The sequence below is a fragment of the Ambystoma mexicanum genome, chromosome 11 (genome assembly GCF_040938575.1).
Source record: "Ambystoma mexicanum isolate Mex_15411 chromosome 11, UKY_AmexF1_1, whole genome shotgun sequence".
NCBI classification, from domain to species: Eukaryota; Metazoa; Chordata; class Amphibia; order Caudata; family Ambystomatidae; genus Ambystoma; species Ambystoma mexicanum.
The window spans coordinates 900,677,825-900,701,844 of record NC_090934.1 but is presented as its reverse complement, the minus strand read 5'-3'; the positions used below and the strand labels follow the sequence as shown (position 1 = coordinate 900,701,844).

Genomic DNA, 24,020 nt, shown 5'->3' with positions numbered 1-24,020 from the left:
GGCCAAGGTAATCCCTTGGATGGCTAATGACCTTTGGGAATATGACATTAATGTGATGGGCAGTGACTGCGTTTTTATCTCAGCCATTGAAGCAATCACTCCAAAGAGACACATTCATATCTCTCAACTTTAGATGTGATTATCCCAGGGAAACATATTAATGGGAAGGGCATGGACGCTGGGCTCCCCTCTCTGGATGAGATGTAATCCTCAGAGCAGGACTAAAGCAACTCAGCAAGGCAGTGTGGTGGAAGATTGATCTGCCACCACCCATTCCGTATTTGATTTGGGGGGACAGTGTTAGGACATTAGTTTCAAGAGCTGACAACGTACTACATCCAAAGAGCTAACAATGTACTACATCCGTACTATATCCCTTTTTCAGTCTCTACTTCTGATTTTTCAATTAGGACAACATCAACACATCAAAAGCTGATTTCTGCATTTACCACTCTATTGAATCTTAGTGGCGCCCTGTTAATGAACATGACCCACAAATAGTTACAAATCCATGAGTACCCTGATTAGTTTTTCCAAGTATTCATGATTTGCATAACTGAAAGGAATGTCATAGATTTGTGCTGGACTCCTTGCCACAATCAGATGCTCTTTGCATAGGGAGCCTGATCCCTTCTCAGACTCACATGCCTCCTTCTCTTCCAGGGTACTGAGCTGATCCTTCATGAGGCACACATTGACGTGGTGAAACGAGACAGCAATGTGGAAGTGCCCTACACAGTCAGCTCTATGGGAATCTACACTGTGTTGGAGGCCAGCAATGGCGTTGTCCTCCTGTGGGACAAGATGGCCAGCATGTTCGTGAAACTTAGCTCAAAGTTTCAGGTGAAGATTTGAGTGATGGGCAAAATGTGCATTCAGTGATAATTGTACCAAAGGAACTTCACTCACTTAAACATGGGCCCATTAACTATGGAACGCTAAATCCCTGCCACCCACCAGCCACCATAATAAGTCAACATTTTCCCCTTGTTTTGAGCTTACACAAAGCCTGCACTCATTGATTTTTCTCACTCTTGGAATTCCCCTGTGGTTGGGTATTGGCACAGCATAAACTGTTACAGGGTAACTTTAGAAGGCATGCCATAAGATTGAGGAGTATCTCAAATTGTATTTTGGGGTAATTGATAACAGGCGTAGACACAGGTGGGCACTGGGGCCCAACACAACTCTAGCTTGGCGTTTCAGCACTTATTGGATTGGAGGTTTATTGATCTCTAATGGTATGTTTCCTTAAACAGGGTAAGGTCTGTGGTCTGTGCGGAAACTTTGACTCAAATGGAATGAATGACCTTACCACCAGGAGCCAATCTATTGTTGGAGATTTGTTTGAATTTGCAAACAGCTGGAAGTCCAACCCTACCTGCCCTGATGTCTTGGAAGCCAAAGATCCATGTTCTGCCAACCCATACAGAAAGGCTTGGGCTCAGAAGCAATGCAGCATCATCAAAAGTGTTGCCTTCTCGGCATGCCACTCCCAGGTAACAGTGCCCAGTTCTTGTGTCGCTGCTCCCCTCGGTCGATCACTAATAGCCATTTGTTGTTGAATAACATGGTTATTGGCCCTGCTAACCTCCCCCTGGGCCTTTATGAATGATGTAAAACAAAAGTGGTGATGGCTGGAAGGTTTGGAATTAATCCTAACCTCAGGCATTGCTCTGTGCAACCCCCCACACTATCGTTCTTCGCCTGCCAAGCCATTACAAAAGGGGAAAGACCATATGCAAATCTCCAGGATGCCATATTCCTAAGAACTGTAGAATGTAAATCTTTCTGTCATAGAAGAACCATGTAATTTTCAGTTATTGTGCCGCCCTTTCTCCCACAGGTTGACCCAAGCAAATACTATGAGGCCTGTGTGTCTGACTCCTGTGCTTGCGACACCGGTGGGGATTGTGAATGCTTCTGCAATGCCGTCGCCGCCTACGCTCAAGCCTGCAACGAGTTTGACATTTGCATTCACTGGCGAACTCCAAACATATGTCGTAAGTAACTGGCCAGTGAGGGCCTGATAAGCAGATCAGATGTGTGGGTGCGTATTCAAAATGCAAAAAGTGTGAGGTGAGAACAGCGTGAAGGAGATACTAAGAGAAATGACGAGAAAAAAGTTGAGGGCAGACAAAAATGGTTACATATTTAAAAAAGTCTCTATATGGTTCTTGATTACCAGAAGGAGGTACTATGCCTTCCTTGACAAGATATTGTGTGAAGATTCTTGGCATACACCACTATAATATCACTAGAATTGTGTCTCCCTCTTGCCCCGATCCTACAATCAGGGAAATCAAAGTGTTTTGATTCACAGAAGCCACCTGAGAGTGAAGCCTTAATAGCACGCCAGGAAACCGTACGTTTTGCAATTATTTGATCTGGAAGTACCACAAAAGACCTGGAGCATCTTAGCCCAAGTGTCCTTGGTCTGGAGGAGTCAAGGAATCAACAGGTCCCCAGAAATGACAAGCCACCTGGGGGATGCAGCCTACTGCGTTTGCGTCTCCCTTGAAGGAAGGCTGTACTTCAAAGATTCGAATCCCCTCCCCCCCACCCCCTGAGAAGGGGGGGCTGATGCAGCCACACATCATTCTGAGCTCATAAAATTAAGAACCGTGAACTTGGGTGATATACATAGATACTATCAGAGTACGTATAGCCTGGAGGAATCCATCAGAAAGTGCCATGTAAAAGCCTGATATTATGAATAATATTTAATATAGATATGCATTACACTGGATGGGAAACCGTGCATCCCAACCCTACTAAGCAAATCCTCCCTACTCATGCCCACATCCTGTCTATGTCTGACTTGTGCTGCTGCACAGATTGTTCACTGTATAAACTTGCTTAACGCTTGGAAATGCGCAAGGCGCAGAACTCGCCTAGAAAAGACAAGAACACCAACATTTCCTTCATTTCCATTTTCTCCACAGCTCTGTTCTGCGATTTCTACAATCCGGATGGAGAATGTGAGTGGCACTACAAGCCTTGTGGCGCCCCTTGCATGAAAACCTGCGTCAACCCCAGCGGGAAATGCCTGTATGACCTGCCAGGCTTAGAAGGTATGGACACACGTCTGTCAGAAAGCTTTGGGTACGAGATTGATGGAGTCGAGTGGAGAGTGGCAGATGCGCCCTGTGCTCAAGGGTTACTCTGGAGAAGGTCAGCCAGGGACTTCCGCATTGTCTCTTATTGATCGAGCCTAGATATCTACAGTGAAAGCCACGAACAAGCCAGAAGTTCAGAAACGGTGGGGCCCCAAAATCAGAGGAGTGACTGGAGTTATTTGGCCAGCAGAACTGCTAGAGGCTGACACAGTTTCCACATGACGTTGTCAGTCCAGCCGTTATGAAGGCGTGGCAGCCGGGGCCACATTGAAAGCCGGGTCTGACAGGGCAACGGAATAATAGTTCCAGCGCCACTATTTAGATGTCTGCCTGGCATGCATGCTTAACTCTTGCCTAGCCCTTTACAGATATTCAGAAGCACCAAGCTGTTTGAGGGGGGCTCCTGATTGCCACAAACGTCCCGAGGCATCAACGAGATATATGTCAAACAAGATGGGAAAGAGATGCTTAGCATTGTTCTTCCTCCACGCCTTATAAACATCTGTGAAGATTGCTGCCCAGCAAAGGCAGTATTTACCAAATGGAGTGGTTCCTCTAGTCTGATAGTGAGAATGACACGGGCAAGGGATTTCAAATGCTCCTTCTTTTGCATCCTTTTTACCTGCTCGTGCCCTCCTCTTATGCTTTCCTGCAGGTTGCTATCCGAACTGTCCAGCAGACAGACCATACTTTGATGAGGAGAATATGGCTTGCACTGCTGCTTGTGGCTGCTATGACAAGCAGGGAAACCTCTTCAGGCCTGGAGACAAAGTGCACACTGATGAGAGCTGCAAGTCCTGGTAAGGAAGGAAGAGAACTATGTTTCAACGTGCAGGGAAGCTGCGTGAGAGCACGAGGAGCGCTAGGTTGGTAGGCGGGTCGGGGTGAAGTGGAAGGGGGGATAACGCTTCTGCATCTTGAATGGTCCCAGGCATTGAGTTTTTGGGCACACCCCCATAGGTGGCACTGTGTAGTGCAGCATCCTTGGAACTATGCTTAGATTTGCTAGAAGAAGAAACATGAACAGGGAACACTTGTTTTCCGGCTGTTCTTGGTGTAGTGTTACTTTGCTCTTTTTGCTAGGAACTGATTGATTCCTTCATGGGAAAGCAGCATACAATTAAGGTTTTCATGTTTCTTTTTATCTTTCCTTCCCACCAGTACGTGTAACAAAGATGAATTCATATGCAGCTATGACCTTGAAGGTAGGATGCTGGTGGATCCTTTCCTGTGCACCATTGCCTTGATCCCCACCCCCTCTTCCTTCAAAGCTTGGTTCCTTGTGTGCTCAGATGATCACTGTCTAACCTGTGTCTTTGGGTGCTAACATTTTCACTGACCTGTTTTTTTTGTGCTCAGATTAACACAGACCTGTCTTTTTTTTATTCAGCTTGCATATGTGTGTATGATGGGAAAAAGTACAGATACAATGAAGTTATCTACCGAACAAAAGACATCCTGGGCGAGTGCTTTATTGCCACATGTGCAGTCAATGGGACAATCAGGCGTGAGACCACAGAATGCACCACAACAGCACCCCCCACAACTTTTAACTTCACCACTGGCACACCCACCTCATCAGTCACCACAGGTATGTTATTTGACCTCTCTGAGGTGCGCCTGCTCCTTTGATGTTGGAGTTTGATGGTGGACCTAATGGTTGTGACAGAGGAAAGAGATGGACAGCACAAGGGAGAGGTTGATCATTTAGAGTCTGAGCACAAGGTGGGGAACTATCACTCTAGATACATGTTTGAATCCTTTGATGTATCTGCTGACCCTCAACTCTCGGGGAACATTCAATTTTGCTCATCGCCTTGTATACTGGCATATCACAGATGTTATTGCACCTCTAGATTCCGTTTGTTTTCTGCCTCATTACTAGTGTCCAATAGCTAATGGCACCAGAATCGCAATGCCCACCGGTGGTAACATGCCTCTTAAGTGACAGTATCTACATAGGGGCCACCGAATTTATGAATTTATGAATTCATGGGCATTGAGGCTGGATATCCGTTGTACACCTTAGAAGCAAGAGAATGGTTGAAACAACGGTATCCGGTAATAATATCCCCATGTATATGGTCGCCATACATATGGCCGCCGGAAAAAGGTTGCGGCGACTTTATATATATGGTGACCATATAAATGGGATCAAGGGGAGCAGGAGTTGTAGGGGTGCCCCCGCTTCCCTTGGAAAAAAAGGTTTTGGGGATGCAGGGGTGTCCTCTGCATTTTCAATGTGATAATGACCCTGCAAACCAGACAGCATTTTTCCAGGGACATTATCACATGGAACCGAAACAACACAAGCAAATTAGTAGTGCCACTGATTATAAAAATCAGCACCACAGTCAAGCTGACTACTGTGTGGCACGTGAAGCCAACCTGCATTACAATATTGTTGAATTTGATTTTTAATTCAGCCATGCTATTTCCATGATTCAGGCCTCCATCTTGTAGTTTGGTTAACACATTTGTAAAAAGGTAGGATCCACTCTAGGTTCCTGACATGAACATAAAATAACTTGTCCAGTAATGCCCTGGGAAAGGAAACACTGGTCTTTTAATTGAGTAATTGGAAGATTTAATTGTTTCCTTTCCTCTTTCCCCATCCCAGAAATGCCTTCTACAACAGTCTGTGTTCAGGAGGTCTGCAGTTGGACAGATTGGCTCGCTTACAATCACCCAGAAAATGACATTTGTAAAACTCCAAGAGATGCTCAATGTCGAGTAGCAGAGACTATTGTTAATAATTTGAAAGATCCTGAGCAAGAGGATGAATGTCGCCCAGCAATTAGACAGATATGCAACAAGGACCAGGTACCATCACAACAGTGTCACAACTCTGAGGTCCGCTATAAGTGTTGTTCCCATGTGTCCTGTGGTTCGACAAGCCCCTCTACATCAACAACCACCTCTTCCACAACCACCAGGAATGAAGAAACTACAACAAGAAGTACTGGTACAAACACTGTACCCACAACTGGCTCTGTAACAACACAGAGTGTGACAGGAACAACCACGCCACAGAAAACCCCTGGCACAGAACCTACCACAACTACTGGTAGCACAACCCAGATTGTGACAGGAACAACCACATCTCCATCTACTACTTCAGAAACTACAACAGTCACAGAATCAACCACACCATCCAAAACCCCTGGCACAGAACCTACCACAACTACTGGCAGCACAACCCAGATTGTGACAGGAACAACCACTTCACCATCTTCTACGTCAGAAACTACAACAGTCACAGAATCAACCACACCATCCAAAACCCCTGGCACAGAACCTACCACAACTACTGGCAGCACAACCCAGATTGTGACAGGAACAACCACATCCCCATATACTACTTCAGAAACGACAACAGTCACAGAATCAACCACACCATCCAAAACCCCTGGCACAGAACCTACCACAACTACTGGCAGCACAACCCAGATTGTGACAGGAACAACCCCTTCACCATCTACTACTACAGAAACTACAACAGTCACAGAATCAACCACACCATCGAAACCCCCTGGCACAGAACCGACCACAACTACTAGTAGCACAACCCAGATGGTGCCAGGAACAACCACTTCACCATCTTCTACTTCAGAAACTACAACAGTCACAGAATCAACCACACCATCCAAAACCCCTGGCACAGAACCTACCACAACTACTGGCAGCACAACCCAGATTGTGACAGGAACAACCACATCCCCATATACTACTTCAGAAACGACAACAGTCACAGAATCAACCACACCATCCAAAACCCCTGGCACAGAACCTACCACAACTACTGGCAGCACAACCCAGATTGTGACAGGAACAACCCCTTCACCATCTACTACTACAGAAACTACAACAGTCACAGAATCAACCACACCATCGAAAACCCCTGGCACAGAACCGACCACAACTACTAGTAGCACAACCCAGATGGTGCCAGGAACAACCACTTCCCCATCTAGTACTTCAGAAATTACAACAGTCACAGAATCAACCACACCATCCAAAACCCCTGGCACAGAACCTACCACAACTACTGGCAGCACAACCCAGATTCTGACAGGAACAACCACTTCACCATCTACTACTTCAGAAACTACAACAGTCACAGAATCAACCACACCATCCAACACCCCTGGCACAGAACCTACCACAACTACTGGCAGCACAACCCAGATTGTGACAGGAACAACCGCTTCCCCAACTACAACAGTCACAGAATCAACCACACCATCCAAAACCCCTGGCACAGAACCTACCACAACTACTGGCAGCACAACCCAGATTGTGCCAGGAACAACCACTTCACCAACTACAACAGTCACAGAATCAACCACACCATCCAAAACCCCTGGCACAGAACCTACCACAACTACTGGCAGCACAACCCAGATTGTGCCAGGAACAACCACTTCACCAACTACAACAGTCACAGAATCAACCACACCATCCAAAACCCCTGGCACAGAACCTACCACAACTACTGGCAGCACAACCCAGATTGTGCCAGGAACAACCACTTCCCCAACTACAACAGTCACAGAATCAACCACACCATCCAAAACCCCTGGCACTGAACCTACCACAACTACTGGCAGCACAACCCAGATTGTGACAGAACCAACCACAACAACAGGTAGAACAAATACATCCACCACTACAACAACTGTAACCACCAAACCTTCCACAGTCACAGAAAGTACATCTCCACTTGTAACTCCCTGTAAACCAAGTTGTAAATGGACACAGTGGATTGATGATAATGTACCTAGCTCTAAACCAGATGATGGTGACAATGAAAAGTTTGAAAACATAAAAGCACCAGTCAAGACAATATGCGAGAAAACAGAGAAAATAAGTGACATAGAGTGCAGAGATAAAAACTTCCCTGACAAAGACATTGATACAATTGATAAAAATGAAAAGTGTAATACAACATTTGGGTTGGTTTGTAATGATGCTGATCAGTCTGCGGACAAAGAGGTGAAAATGTGCTCCAACTCTATGATAAGGGTTCTATGCTGTGATATGAGTCATTGCACAACACCAGGAACCACACCATCCTCAACAATCCCAGAAACAACTTTGCCATCAACTACAACCACAGGTAGCACTCCCCCGATTGTGACAGGAACAACCACTTCCCCAACTACAACAGTCACAGAATCAACCACACCATCCAAAACCCCTGGCACAGAACCTACCACAACTACTGGCAGCACAACCCAGATTGTGCCAGGAACAACCACTTCACCAACTACAACAGTCACAGAATCAACCACACCATCCAAAACCCCTGGCACAGAACCTACCACAACTACTGGCAGCACAACCCAGATTGTGCCAGGAACAACCACTTTACCAACTACAACAGTCACAGAATCAACTACACCATCCAAAACCCCTGGCACAGAACCTACCACAACTACTGGCAGCACAACCCAGATTGTGCCAGGAACAACCACTTCCCCAACTACAACAGTCACAGAATCAACCACACCATCCAAAACCCCTGGCACTGAACCTACCACAACTACTGGCAGCACAACCCAGATTGTGACAGAACCAACCACAACAACAGGTAGAACAAATCCATCCACCACTACAACAACTGTAACCACCAAACCTTCCACAGTCACAGAAAGTACATCTCCACTTGTAACTCCCTGTAAACCAAGTTGTAAATGGACACAGTGGATTGATGATAATGTACCTAGCTCTAAACCAGATGATGGTGACAATGAAAAGTTTGAAAAGATAACAGCACCAGTCAAGACAATATGCGAGAAAACAGAGAAAATAAGTGACATAGAGTGCAGAGATAAAAACTTCCCTGACAAAGACATTGATACAATTGATAAAAATGAAAAGTGTAATACAACATTTGGGTTGGTTTGTAATGATGCTGATCAGTCTGCGGACAAAGAGGTGAAAATGTGCTCCAACTCTATGATAAGGGTTCTATGCTGTGATATGAGTCATTGCACAACACCAGGAACCACACCATCCTCAACAATCCCAGAAACAACTTTGCCATCAACTACAACCACAGGTAGCACTCCCCCGATTGTGACAGGAACACTCACGCCTCCACCAACTACTTCTGAATCTACTACAGTCACTAAAACAACCACCTTGACAACTGCGACTGGCATTAAAACTACAACCACTGGTGGAACTACAACTGTTTCAGAAACATCCACAGTTCCTACATCAGCTGCTTCAGAAACCACCACCCCACCAGCAACATCTGGTACCAAAACTACGACCAGTGTTGGGACACCACCAGGCTCCACAACAATAACTACGGCTGTTACAACTACTTGCCATTGCCAAGTAGGGGACACGTTGGTATCTCCTGGTAAGTGTAGCCATCGTAATGTTTGTCCAGTGAAAATAATTGTAGTAGTAATGTAGTAAAGGCAGATGATGCATTAATTTATTGAAAACCATCATTCTTACAGCACGTAACAGTTGGAAAATATAAATTACAAATATATTCATCTGCCCCGGCTTGTTCTTACTTTCTCCAATGGTCAGGTTGTGTACCAGTAGGCTGAAATAGTAATCCACAGACCTAGATAACATCTGATAAAGAACAAACTGACCCACTCTTTGGGTCAGTTTAGCAGTAAACCGAGCGTATGCTCATTTCCAGATTGTATCCTGTTGGTTTTTATCTAAAGGGGGAGGGAGGTCACGAGAAGATCTGCCAGCATTTCACTGATATTTTCCTAAGCCCCTAATTGCATTATTTTGTCTGAAAGGTCGGGTTCATCTGAGCAGACTCTAAATCTGCAGAAGTGACCCTCACTGCCAAAACTCAATAATGACTAGAGCTTGCAGCTCTGCAGTTTACTTCATACAAACTGTAAAAAAAATCACGTCATTTACAGCAGATCTTTTCTTGGAGTTTCCCCAGTAGTCGAAGTGGGAACGGTCAGGAGCGGTGCTCCACTACTTTACTTTTTTACTGTTTACAGCTCCACTACCTTTTGCAAATATTTTCACCATTCCAGAACTATTCTTTGTGAAGTTAAAACACACTTCTCCACTTTACCACAAGATGTCAGTTACAGCTAAAGTCAAATGTGTTTCAACTCAATTGGCTGTCAATCGCTTGAAAAATGAAATGTACGTTGCTCCCTCCTTTCCTACTCTGTGCGCCACTGCAGTCACGTTTCCACTACTTTTTTGGTACACTTCGACCACTGAGTGTCCCCCCTACTAGAAATACATTAAGCCACGTGGATGTTTGTTCAATTAAATATCAATGACAATATCATCTGACCCCACCTGACCTTCAGGATCCAATGGGGGGGGGGTCCTTTCATTGCAGACTTGGACCAGCCATTTGTTGCAGAGAGGCAACATGTGTTGCAGATTTGTCTCTCAAACAGGGCTAGTAGTGCTGACAGCTCACCAAGCAATCCCGAAGGCAATACTGGCGGCATCACAGCTTATTTTGTGATTAGGGATCATATCAGCTCGCAAAGGAGCCGTGTTTGGAACTCAAAGATGATATCTGCTTCATTGAACAGCTTTAGAAGTTATTGGTCTAAAATGTGAACATTGTTGTAAGCTGCCACAATGCAACCCTACGGGTTAATGGAATGTATATCTTCCTTTGGCATACACATTCCATACTTCTAGGGCTAAGTACACATGACTTTTTCTTTGAGGCGCCCCGTGCAATATGAGAATCAGCATGCTTCTTCTTATGAATGGGTCATTCAAGGGAGATGATGTGCAGGTGTTTGGATGTGATGAAAATCAGGGCTTCGCAATGGTCCCAAATCTCCGTGAATATATGCCATGATGTAGAAGATTGTGCCCCTGCAACATTATCATTGCCAAATCTGTATAACTCTGCAGGGAACGCTATTTTGGCCGCTGTGCTCAAGCCAAAGTAAATATCAACCTCACCAGCCAATATCAACCTCACCAGCACTCACGTGGAGTCCTTCTCATGGTGAAATTGTTGTATTTGGAAAACATGAAACAGAGCAGTGCCTGAGTTGAAAGGACTATGAAGGAGCTTGCAACTGACACAATTACTGAAAAGAAGTTCAAACTCTGGTTCGAAGTCTTTCAATCCTGAAGGATTGTGAAGATTCCCTTTCTCCATTAATCAATCTTTCACCATAGATATAGAAAGCATCCTGCGATAGTTTATCTCTGCTCTACATTTCAATTTGCGGATGTTATATTTCCCTCCTCTGTCCACTAACCATAATGTTTCTAACAATTATTTCCAGGTGGTGTCATTTACAATATGGCAGATAAAAATGGCTGCACATATTATGCCATCTGCAATCAGGAATGCACACCGGAAAAGCACCAGGGACCCTGCACAACCCCAAACCCAACCGGACCAAGCACTCTCCCACAAATCACTACTGTAACCTCAACTGTGGCTACTTCCCATCCAAGCACTTCAGAAAGCCCAACAGGAACAAGCACCCCAAGCACATCTGAACGCTCTCCAACCACAACACCTCGATCCTCGGCTGTGCTTCCTCTCACAGACACACATCCAACTACCGGCCTGCCAGATATGTGCGTTCATGTTCACCCCTTCAGAAAGGTAAATTGTTGCTCAGGGCATCCATGGATCATGGAAGGAATTGCGAAGAATGATCAGACAAGCATAAACGTGTATGCACATTGTGGGGTAATCATCCATACAAATTGCACTCATTCTTTATTCTCATGGATTTGGGTTGGCTAGCACAACCCCAATTCTCATCTTTTAATTTTAATGGGGCATGTCTGCAGAAAGGAGAAGAATAGCCGCTCTGCTTTTACACCTGGCCTTCACATGGTTTCAAAAGGTTGCTTAACTTTGCGCAGCACATCAGGGAAAAATATCTCTGTTTTAGTGGTGAGATCCATTGCTACCAGCGGATACATGCGCCACAATAGTAATCTATCTGGGAGTCAATAAGTGCGCGATATAAAACCGAAATGTTCTTTTTGTTACAGGTAAATGAAACCTGGCCAATCAACAAATGTGCCAATGCAACCTGTCAAAGTGGCGGCAACATCACCATCAAGGAAACTGAATGTCCTGCTGTCAAGCAAGTCACTTGTGAAGGTGGTCTAGCTCCAAAACAAGTCTACGACCAGAAGGGCTGCTGTTTCCAGTATGAATGTGAAAGTAAGCACTGATGAAGTTCTAGCAGAGCCAAGGATGCGATGTGTTGTTGGACGGGCCATTCCGGCTCTCTTTTCGTCCGTTGCATGGACTACAGCTTCTCTAAAGTAATTCCTTTGACCCTCCTCACTCAAGGATTCAGACCTGTCCTCAGAACTGTCTAAAATCAAAGAAGGTTGGGTGTTCCGCTCTGGTTCCGTGTGTCTTCTACCTATGCCCACTACACAGATCAGCATACAGTTCTATAATTCTATTATGTGCACGTGTGAGGATCTCGCTTCAAAGTGACGATAATGTATCTAAATTAGTAATTGGGTAAAGCACATGAGCATGTGTACAGCTCTCCTTTTCTACAGGGAGAATGGGTGGTACAATGATAGACTCGCTGGGTCTGCTAAGCTTCTCTCCTGTGAAAGATTGCACACCACTGTGCATTTGTGGGAAGTGGGCTGGGATGGCAAATGCTTTCTTTGTTGAGCATGCAATTACCAGTGTTAGGAATTCCTTCCAACTCCACAACTTGAATCCTCAGATCATTCAAAGCAGCTGTGGTAGATAAATTACTCCTCCTCCCCACCCCCCATGTTGTTCGCTAGTGGGTAGGGTGTTTTTTAATGAGGTGTCTCTGCTTTTCCGTTGTTTAAACCATAACCACAGAATTAAAAGATATCACCCTTCAGTGGTGATACAAACACTCAATATATGGTGCTCGCGATGATAGTGGCGTTTTCCTGCAGACAGGAGGCTGTAGATCTTGCTCCCTCACAGAGATGTCAGATCTTTATCTAAGGCTGGTTTGAAGTGGGGTCTGCAGCATCTTTCCAGAAACCAGGGATGTGTGGTTTTTGCTAATGAGGGACAGTCACCCACATACCAACTTTGCCCAATATTGGCAATTTGAAGGGGTTTGGCTCAGTAGTGGTTAGGGATTATCTGTGACCTGGATTTCCAATATGCCCCCTTCCTCAGCCAGGCATTTCACAGATTGCATTACACTTCGAGATGTAGTTCATTTCTCAGTACTGTACACCAGTATTTGCAGAACTGACCCCTCCTCCTGCTTACTGCACGCCGTGATGTCACAGTCCTCCAGAGCTCCAAGCGTTCCACTCACTAAGACCAGTAAATAAACTGCGGTACCTGTGAGCCACTGGTATATTAAAAGATTCCAGTTGTCACTCTCACCACTCCATGTAGAAAAGAATGGTTTATTAAAAGGCATTCTTTGTTTTTCTTCCAGGCTGCGTGGGACCTGATGGAAAGTCCAAAATGGTGAGTTCACCAACGCTCATTCACCAGCAAAGTTCTTATTTCCGTAAATGCATATGTTGAGTAGCCGGTGGGTGACTGTTTCGGGTCCTTTGTTGGGCAGTAGGGTGTATTGTGTCTTCAGCATTGGATTTTGGAATTAACACAGCTTTCCAAATGCTATAATTTGTACCAGTCTAACATATTGCTTTACTGGACAAATAATGAAAGAATACAGTGTTAAATAAAATGTAAGGGAACATCCAGGTTGCCCAGCACCCAGTTCATCCTATATCTTGGAAACAGTGGCTTCTGGCCTGAGTAGTATAGTAGGTTCACATGGTAAAGACCACAGCCGCTCAAGGTGTCATTCAGATTTTGGTCCCCAAAAGAGAACAAGGAATTAAGGAAGCAGAGATATATTCAGCTTCTGAAAAGCATTTACAAACAATCTGAACATGCAGCACATCCTCTAAAAATGTTCTTGCACAGGGTATATGCCTCAGGTTTAAAAAAAAGGCAGGCACATTTACAGTTACAAGAAGTTTATTTCACCTTTTGGTTCTATGTAACCAATTACTTATTCGTCCAGTGGTACAATTCTTGTGTCCAGAATGTGCTTCTCAGCCTAGCTCCCTATTTTCTTGTCTCATGTTGCAGCCTGGAGAGACCTGGACAAGTAACTGCCAGACGTGCGCCTGTGACAAGGAAACCATCTCAGTGCAATGTGTCCCAATGAAGTGTGAAGAGAGCACGTCTCCGACATGCGATGAAGAAGGTTATGAGTTGGTTGAGGAGGTAGTTCCCGATAATCCCTGCTGCACCAAGATGGCATGTAGTAAGTATAATTGTCCATGGGCTTCATTGGAGGGACAGTCATCATGGCACGTCATGCTCCCTTTGTCATCTCATGACCAATCTCCTTTGCCTCTTATCAATGTCTAGGGCAGGAATTTGCTCTCGGTTTTGTCTGCTGCCTGATCAGTCCCCATGATTCTTTTACTTTCCAATTGCTTCTTTAGAAGTGGCAAGTGTATCCAAAGGGTGGGTGGAAGGACACGGGTCCTTACCTGCAGAGAAAGATACTCGTGATATACAGGGACATTCAATGTGCTGATGATTGGACAGCACCCGCCTCCCTCACGCCATAAGCACTTTGGTAAATTAATAAATAAACCTGAAAATCAGAATGCGATGTCCGCCTACCATCATTGAGGTTAAGCTCTTTCATCTGTGATAGTGATGCTCCTGACAATACTTCCAGCAGGTGCACATTTATTACATTGACTTACCAAAGGCCATTACGGTAAGTGTTACTGGAATGAGCAAACTGTAAAAGTACAGTGTCACACCAGAGGAACTACTGAATTATGGTGTCATCCCAGTAGAATGAGGGCTAGAATCCTTCTTGCTGTACACCCAGAGACAGCTGACATTGCTGATCAGTATATCCCTGGCTAGAAGGAATATGTTCTCCCTTAATTTATGGCTCGAGTTAATATGTTTTCCTTGAAGCCGTAGCTGGAATGTATGTCCTTTCCAGCCATCAATCTCTGGTGACTATGGTAACAATTACATCTCTTCCCGACACCCCTGTGTAGGATTGAGATCCACGTGAGCAAACACACCTACAACATATGCCCGGAATGCATATCTTTACCCAATTCTCATGACTCCAGTCAATATTGCAGTGTCTGCCTCAAGGAAAGAAATCATGTTATTAGCCATGAGACATGGTTCGAAAGACTCTCCTTTCAATTCAACTAGAAATGCTAGCCCGACTCATGACACTAAGAAATGCTGCCAAGGTTTTGATCAAGGTGTTCATCTAATGTTCTTCCTTTTTACAGAATGCAACCCCAGACTCTGCTTTCCCACTGTCAAGAAATGTAACATAGGCTTCAGCCTGAGCTCCATCATCACTGACGGTGACTGTTGTGCCAAAATGGAATGTGGTGCGTATCACTACCAAATGCAATAGTATCACACTGCCCATAGGGTTGAATACTGGCATATACGCTGTTCTAGGTGCATGTGGCCATTCTGAAAGTGAAAGTGAACACACACACGCTAGTTCTTAATGCAAGGACCCTTTATCCCTTTATGGGCATACTGTGCTTGTTGTACATTTATGCTGTGGAGGGATGGGAATGTAAGACATTGTTTTATCTCAGCAGTAGCGTAGAGCATCTTTGATGAATGTTTTGTATGGAACAGTTTGCAATCAGAAACACTTCCCTCTTCCTACTTAGCGGTTCCTGACCCCTCACCCTATTCTCCTTCACCCTCTTCTATTTTCACCCACAGTCATCTCCATTTGATTGGTATTTCCTACTTCTCCATCTCTTCTACCAACTCTGTTCGTATGTCTTCTTTTCTACATCTGACTCTGCTTATTGAGGCCTTCGCTCTGCAATCTCCTTTGTCTTGTCTATTTTATTGTCGTGCATACTTCATTCCATCTCTTAAACTCCTCGCCCCTGATTAAATCCAACTTTTGGATCCTGCCGTAGCATTCTCCATAAGTGAGAATGGACATTGAAAAACTCTACTGAATGCAACATACCTCTGTACTTTCATTATCATTCTAATTTCAGTGCCACCTTTGACAACATACACTACAACATTCTTCTGGGCCACCCTGCAGAGTTTGATGGGCCTGGCATTTCGCTTCAGTAGACAGACTCTGTCCTAACGAACAGATCTCAGGTCATCACCATTGATGATGATGAGGATTGCACCAAAGTATTTGTTAACCCCTGTGGTGCTCCTCAGGGCTCTGATAAATCCCCTTCCTTACCTAAACCTTCAGCCACTGGCCAGACGAATTGGCAATTACTACGTCTACTCCAAAGGCTTTTCAGAGTGCATGCTTGCTATAAATCAGTGGCTGGATAATGACAGACTCAAATTTAAGAGCTCTACGACCATGGCCCTCCTCTTTCTCCCACTAAGCTCCTCTGACCTTCCCTCTTGGCACAACAACCCACGCCCATCACCACTCTCTTCACGAGTTTGAAACCTGAGTGTTTTGATGGATTTGAAGCTCAACCGTCTTTCCCAAATTTGTAAAATATCCCACTCATGTTTCTTTATCTGAAACATGTGAAAACGATTCTGTCTTGTTTCTCTCCATCCTGAACTTGATAATGAATGCTTTTGTGTTGGCTTGAGTTGGCCACTGCATCTTAATCTATCTCGGGCAAACGATTCTGTCTTGTTTCTCTCCATCCAGAACTTGATAAGGAATGCTTTTGTGTTGGCCTCAGTTGGCCACTGCATCTTAATCTATCTCGGGCTTCCAAACAAATCTCTGTATAAATTAAAGAGAATGGAAAGTGCGGCTGCTAGATGACTCTTGAGTCTCACGAGAAGGCATTGTCCAAGCTGCGCTGGTTGCCACTTTCAGAGTGGATCAGTTTCCAAGCGCTAGGCCAAGACCCTACATAATACGGAGCCTAACGTCCTCACAAATAAAATATCACTGTACAAACCCAGTAGGTCACTTTGATATCAGAAGTTATACCTGCAACAAAGCAAATGTGTATTCGCTTCTTATAGGCCAAGAAAGCATGTCTGTATCAGTTGGCTTGTCTCTGGAACAATCTTTCACTCGCCCTTCCTATGATCGGTAACGATGTGCGCTTTAGAAAGAAACATTAAATAATGATTTGCAAAGATTTTCTTTGATATTGTAGCTCTGTTATTCCCCTCATATTCTGCATGTCCTTGATACCTCTCCTCTTGCCACTTAGCACCTTGATGCCCCTCGGGGGGAGTGCTTGTGCTTTATAAGACTCATTAGTTAAACGTAAACACTGTTCTAGCTGTTCATCAATCTATGCTCTACCTTCCTACTATAAAGGACACTATCTTCTGTCTGTCACCAACTGTCAGACTGGAACTTTAAACTTTCCTCTACCCTTATTCGTCTTGACCCATCTGCAGCATTTGACACTGTCAATACCCTTTCACATGTCGCCGCCCTTTTTGGTATTCTAGGCTTTGTTCTTTTCCCTTTGTCCTCTTTTCTATCCAATCATTCCTAATGTATTCCAAAGGCTGTGGTATCTCTACCCCTTTACCTCTTCCTTTCAGAATTTCATGGGACTCCCAAAAATCCCCAGAACTATTATTACCACTATTAATTCTCAGTTTAGTTTTTCAAAGTTTCGCTCCTTTCATTAGAAATGCTTTCACCATTGTGGCTTTCATGGCAGAAACACAACCCATCAGAAGTAGACTATATTTAAACAAGCTTACAGTGTTTACAAGATAACAAACTAACAGCAGAATAAACAGGAACAAATATTCCTTTAATTCCTATGCTGTTAAATTGATTTCATTGTCCTCTTCTTCTGATCATCTTCATTCCAATATTTTCAAGTGTTTCCCTGCCATCCAAAATGGGATACCTTCTCACTCTGTTCTTTTTAACTCTGTCAAAACGGACATTTTCTTTGATATCCTTTGCCATCTCCTCACACCTGTCCTCCTTCTGTTATCCTACCTGGCCCACGTCTGACACGCACATTTCATTTTTGATCCCCCTCCTATTTCTTGTAACCACATCTGTTTTGTTGCACCGCCCTGTAGATCTACAATAAAATGCACTATTTTCTGCAAATAGTGGAGCATTCTTGTACCCTTATTCCAGGTCTTCCATCGGATGCTCTGCTCCTCTCTAATCCACATGCAATGCCGCAGAACATGTTCTTCCCAATCTTCCAGCCAATGCTTTCCTTCAAAGGCCCCCGTTATATAGTTGTCTTTAGTGCCCTTTTCTTTACATTGTGTTCATGGTCTGGCTTCTTCTTGCCACTTTTCACAGATTGCTGTTCTGTCCTTGCATCTCTCCCCACTCTGGCTCATAAACTGTCTTTTTCGTTGCCTCTCTGTACGCTCTTATCCCACTCTCGGTTCCTTTTCTTAACTTCTTAAAAGCCATTTTGTTTTCCCTCCCTGAGCGTTTTGCCTCACCTATGTGATTTCCATTATCATGTTCTTCATGTTCTACTGTTTGTTTATTGTTGTTACAAAGCATTTTAGGGAAAGCACAACGTATAAAATCAAACAAAACCGAAATGAAGCAAAATGTGTTAATGTAGCAGCTCTTGTAACCAAGCGCAGCTCTACGAGCTATGATACCATCTGATATTTCATCTGTAACTTTGAAACACAATTTCTTGATGTATAGGCGCCTTACGATTGCCCAATAAAATAAATAACATAAAATAGCTCTGGCGAATGTGACAGTGAGATGTATTTGTTCTTCCCCCCACAGTGCCAGAGAAAGTCTGCGTATTCAACAATGTTACTTACCAGGTAGGTTATGACTCTTTTGCACTGCACAGCATGGTGTTAACCCCTGCTGACCACATATATGTATGCAGCCAGTGTGGTGACTATCCGGGAATTGCAAGAAGCAAGGTTGTGCTCTTGAGCAGGGCAGACGTGTGCTCATTTTGTGACATACTCTACCTTAAAGGTGTGAGGCTGGGTGGATATTTCCCTTCTCTGTGACACTTGGCTGTTGGAGGCATTTAGCCATTCTCGATTCAATGCTATATTCTATTCTGGCAGTCAAAGGGCAGAGAGGCAACTTACAGGGAGGTTGTAGTTTCAAACAGCGGAGGAGGTACTGTGGTCCCTGTCAGTAAAACGAGTTCTAATATTCAATGTATTTGCCTGCAGAGCAAGGAGATCATGCAGACCCCAGCAGGAGGACATCAAGTATTTTTGCAAATTATTACAAACTTTGAGGCCCTCTTGAGGGCTATAAGTTATGTCACTTGTGGTGAATGCGAGCCATAATGCAAGCCCACATTGAAGAGGAGGGGACCGTGCTGGCAATAGAACTATGGAATGTAAAGGCTCAATTGCTGGGGCTATCGGGTCAATTGCTGGGGATAGTGGAATCTTTTCCAATCAACTCATAAAGCGATAAAAGGGAGATTTACTGCACACCATAGTGTTGTCAGCAGGGTTACACTTGGTGGATGTAGGTACTGTATCTGCCAACCCAGCTGTTCATAACTATGTGACAAAAATGGATAGCGGATATGATCAAAGTGTCTATTCATTTCAGCAGCTTTTGGGGTATTTGCACAATGGATGAATATTGTGGCTCACAACCCCTAAATCATGTAGTTGTACCTCCCACGGTTGTCTGTGATTGCCCAAAGAGGTGAAAGGGCCGCTTCTTCAGCAAGATATCAAACTAAGGACATGTTGGTGGCAGCATAGTGCCAAATGAATGGGAGCTTGAATGCTGGTATTGACACCAAAATAGGCCTTTGAGCATTATCACAAATGTGTTGGAATAGCACAGGCATGTCTACCCGCCCATTGCACAGAGGGGAGCGGTATGGGATGGTCTGCTGCCTCACAGTTTGGTTTAACAGGGCAAGTAAGATCACTAAGACCCAAACTACCCATGAACTCCCCGTTCTGAGTTCCTTAGAAAATCTCAGAAAATAAAGGCAGCATAACACTAGGGTTACCTTCTTAATCTGAAAATAAAATGCCATAACATGACTAAACCGCCCTTAAAATGAAAACTGCCTTACACGGGAGGTAAAAGTCAGAAAGTCAATAGGGTGAGTGTATATGGAGAGGGTGGAGGTTGAAAAAGATGGGAGGCATATATGTGAAGCCTGCCATAATTGGCACAATGAATGGGAATTTAGTTGAAAAAAAGGAGAAACAAAATAAGAAAACGCATAGTACCCATTTATTGTTTGCTCAAATTTCTCAATATATTATGCATTGGTTAACACGTTAATTATGAGGATTCACAACTCACTCTTGTGGACACTGTCCTATTAGAACTTTGTACTGGATTCAGCCTTTGCTTGCCACTGAGAATGATACCCATCTATTGACCAAGCATTGCCTCTCTCCTGCTCTCCTATCTATCTCTTTCCATTGCTCTTTGCCATGGTACACGTGCTATGCAGCCATTATCTATGTCAATTTTCTTCATGCATCTTGGCTGTCTTTCTCCGCTAGGCTCATCAAGCACACCACAATGTCAGTACATAACTGGTCCATACCCAGAGATTCAGCTCATGTTCACCAGGGTACACACCCTACCCGCCATCCTGCTATTCAGTACGTAACCTAGCATTGATTCTATTTCTCTTTGCCTTCCACTAGCCTGGATCAGACATTCCACAAAGCAAGGGCAGCTGTCAAGTTTGTGACTGCAGTGAGGAGATAAACCCAGAGACCCAGCTGCACAAAGTGAACTGTGAGCCTGTTACTTGCAAGACAGACTGTGGGCAGGTAAGCAGTCATACTTTAATGAAGAAAGCCACAAGATACGTTCACAAGGCTTTATCTTTATTTTGTGGTATCATACTTTGCTTGTGAAGTATGAGTGTGTTGTATTGCTGCCAATTGAAGATGGTGAAATTAAGTAAAAAACACTTTGAAAATCAGTACAAGCTCCCACTGACAGTGCTGACGAAACCTACCTGAGCTAACATGAGTCCAGAGAAACTATGATTGGGAGACGTCATTCTCAATAGCTATATTGTCATTCGTCCCTCATGGCACAAATTTGGTAATGAGAGGGAAAGCCAGGTCGCATAACAATTCAGTCTGTTTTCTCTCTTGTGGCTGATTGCCTTTCAAAATGAGGAGGGTGAAGTTGGATTTGGTGCCCACCTCATGCACATTTGCTTCTTGGCCTCTGCCAGTGGCAATTCTTTGTCAGAATGCAAAGAGGAGTTGGCCTCCTTCACATACAATGCACAGTGTCTTTTGGAATAGATTTCCTTTGAGCATAAGAGGGTACAGCAGGAATTACCAGCGAGAACATTCAATTCTTGAGCATTCTCAAGATGATCATTTTTAAGAAGGAGATAAGGTAAACAGGTGGGCATGTTGATCCATTAAACACCTTCCCTTCCAAATCTACATTCCACTGATTGTAGCGAATGTCCAGAAAGCAGCATCATGCTATTCAAATTAATGAGGAAGTGAGCATATCAAATAGTACCTCTGGTGTCTCTAGCATGGAGTTAGTCTCATTGCAGGTACCACCATAACTCCATTCACTACATTTCACAAAGGCCAAACCATGTGACAGCTGTTCTTCTCACCCATCTGTGCCATAGGGTTATGAGTATACCACAACGTCCGGCGAGTGCTGTGGGGAATGTGTCCAGAAGGCTTGTGTCATGAAGACAGAGAACAATGAAACCAAAGTCATTGAGGTAATCCTGCTGTGCTTGGTTATTATGCCCTATTTCACACTAGAGAACATTGCATGTCAGAGCTCGGTGTCCTTGAAGTAACGAGCCACAAACTTGTACTGTGTCATCATGTTGTCTATTGAGCCAGTACTGCTCTCTCCTGGCTAGCAGGGCTGGAGTTTGATTTCAGGAAGTCTGCGATACAGCCCAAGACTTTGCTTTGCTATGTTATGCTAATAATTAGAGATACGGGTGGGTATACAAGAGTTCTGACCAGAAGAGAACACTTTGGCTTCTCTGATCTCAGATCCAAATCCTACATCCGATTCCATGGAATGAAAGACTGAGAAGATTGAATATGCCATAGGGATTCATAGGCTTCACAGAGCTTCAACTAGCATGACTCCATCTAGCGTAGACTAGCACAATGCCAGGGTTCCAAATGAATTGAACATTATCATTGGTAAGAGATGACCGTCTCCTCCAATCAAAAACAAATGAGGAAATCATTTGAAAATTAATCATTTGTGGTACCGTCCTCCGGTCATGGAGCATCATCTGATCTTCACAATAGCATTTTCAATGTCTTTGGCTCTTAACATAGATGTAGCCAAACATATATCTACCCTCTACCATTGTGCATCCAACACGGAGTTGGCCCCAATTTTATTGAATCTCCTCCCTTTTTACTTTTTTCATTTCAGGTTGGAGACTCCTGGAACCCATCTGGCACCAATTGCACCTATTATGAGTGTCATGAAATAGAGGATAAGTTTGTCCCAGTTACAGTGAAGAAGATGTGTGCAGACTTAGAGCCAGAGGACTGTGCAGTTGTAAGTTGCTTGTGATTTTGTTTTATACACTGCTTTCACCAGCTGAAACATGCAGTTAGATACAGAATTGTTATGATTCACTTGCATTTCATTCAGTTCAGCATGAAGACTACTGGTTAGGCCCCTGTCCATTATTTACAACATCTCCCATGGTATTGACCCATCATACTTTTACAATGAACTTTGATCGGAAACTCGAGTTCTGATCCTTTTATATATAGACATTGAACCCATTGTAATCACACTATATCAAACGTTGGGGAAATGTGCTCTTCTACAAATGCTACTGCATACCTTTTTGTTTGCTGTTTGCACAGCATTTTAAGAAAGCCTATTCAGCACAACTGGTGTATCCTTTCCTCAGCTTAGCAAATGCCTGAGGTTCAACCATGTAATAGAGTAGGAAGATATTTAAATCGGAGGAAGATCCTTTACCACAGGGTTCCTGAACTGCTGGTCCTCAGATGTGTTAGACTATGGTCTCCACTATCCCTCACCAGTTTTATGCTGGCTGCTGAAAGGAGTTGTGGTGGCTATAGCTTGTTGAAGTTGTAGTCCAAAACATCTGGAGAGCCAAAGTTGGCAGACATCTGCTCTAGCCAACTCCATCATTAAAAATGTTCATGGTTGTTATTCTGTGTTGAAATACACATGAATTGACAAAGAAATAATACCATCCTCCTTATTATCATGAAACATCGTCTGGCTATAGTGGCTCTGTAGTTTTTATATGTTTGCCTGTATTGTACCCATACCTATAATATTACTTTTCAAAAATTCAGAAGCTCTTCCTTCATACTGAGGAGCATTCCTCAATTCCAAAACAGTAATTGCTGTAAAAACCAACATCATGACATTCCTTTGCACAGTTGTCCAGACTTCCCACGTAAAGGCCATATCATCCTTCCTCGAACCCAGAACTGCTCACCTTTACTTCCCTGACAATGAATGACACTGACTTCCTGCCGAGTAACACATTAACACGGCTTAAGACTATGTTAGAGCAAATGACTTAGCCTGGCTAATTACAGTGGTATACACTTTTAATTCAGTGAGGGATAACTCTACTGTATGTATGTGTCTTGTATGGCCAGGAGAGTAGGAAGGTGACCACCAGCTACCACAGGGGCCCATCAATCAATTTCCAATAGTGCTGGCACAGGCTACAGCTTCACATCACATTATGTTATACCATAGCGCTGTTCAAAGTGCGCCACCACCCGAAAGCCTTCTGTCATTTTGCAGAATGCTTCCTGTGCACATTTACACATTTCTCACGAATGGACACGTGGTGTGGTATCCTACATAATTCTAGGGGATGCCCATTCAAGTCTTTGGTAGCAAAAATTGAAAAAGATCTGCCTCCATTACATACATGCCACAAACTTGAGATCTTCAGCAGCAATTTATCTGCTGAGAGAAGGGCTTTAGTAGGTCAGTTGACTAATGT

At 44.0% G+C, this 24,020-nt stretch overlaps 1 protein-coding gene across 1 annotated transcript in view; it reads left to right on the top strand.

Annotated features, from left to right (window-relative positions):
* LOC138505064 (mucin-19-like) overlaps positions 1 to 24,020 on the top strand; it is a 424,600-nt gene that overhangs the window by 47,651 nt on the left and 352,929 nt on the right. The window contains exons 24-40 of the mRNA XM_069625388.1: positions 664 to 843; positions 1,260 to 1,499; positions 1,847 to 2,003; positions 2,946 to 3,074; positions 3,775 to 3,919; positions 4,281 to 4,324; positions 4,510 to 4,710; positions 5,740 to 9,492; positions 11,390 to 11,718; positions 12,117 to 12,291; positions 13,529 to 13,560; positions 14,197 to 14,374; positions 15,387 to 15,491; positions 18,821 to 18,861; positions 20,695 to 20,823; positions 21,660 to 21,758; positions 22,442 to 22,570. Of these exons, the coding sequence (XP_069481489.1) occupies positions 664 to 843; positions 1,260 to 1,499; positions 1,847 to 2,003; positions 2,946 to 3,074; positions 3,775 to 3,919; positions 4,281 to 4,324; positions 4,510 to 4,710; positions 5,740 to 9,492; positions 11,390 to 11,718; positions 12,117 to 12,291; positions 13,529 to 13,560; positions 14,197 to 14,374; positions 15,387 to 15,491; positions 18,821 to 18,861; positions 20,695 to 20,823; positions 21,660 to 21,758; positions 22,442 to 22,570 (6,066 nt within the window). The remainder of the gene's footprint in view (positions 1 to 663; positions 844 to 1,259; positions 1,500 to 1,846; positions 2,004 to 2,945; positions 3,075 to 3,774; positions 3,920 to 4,280; positions 4,325 to 4,509; positions 4,711 to 5,739; positions 9,493 to 11,389; positions 11,719 to 12,116; positions 12,292 to 13,528; positions 13,561 to 14,196; positions 14,375 to 15,386; positions 15,492 to 18,820; positions 18,862 to 20,694; positions 20,824 to 21,659; positions 21,759 to 22,441; positions 22,571 to 24,020) is intronic.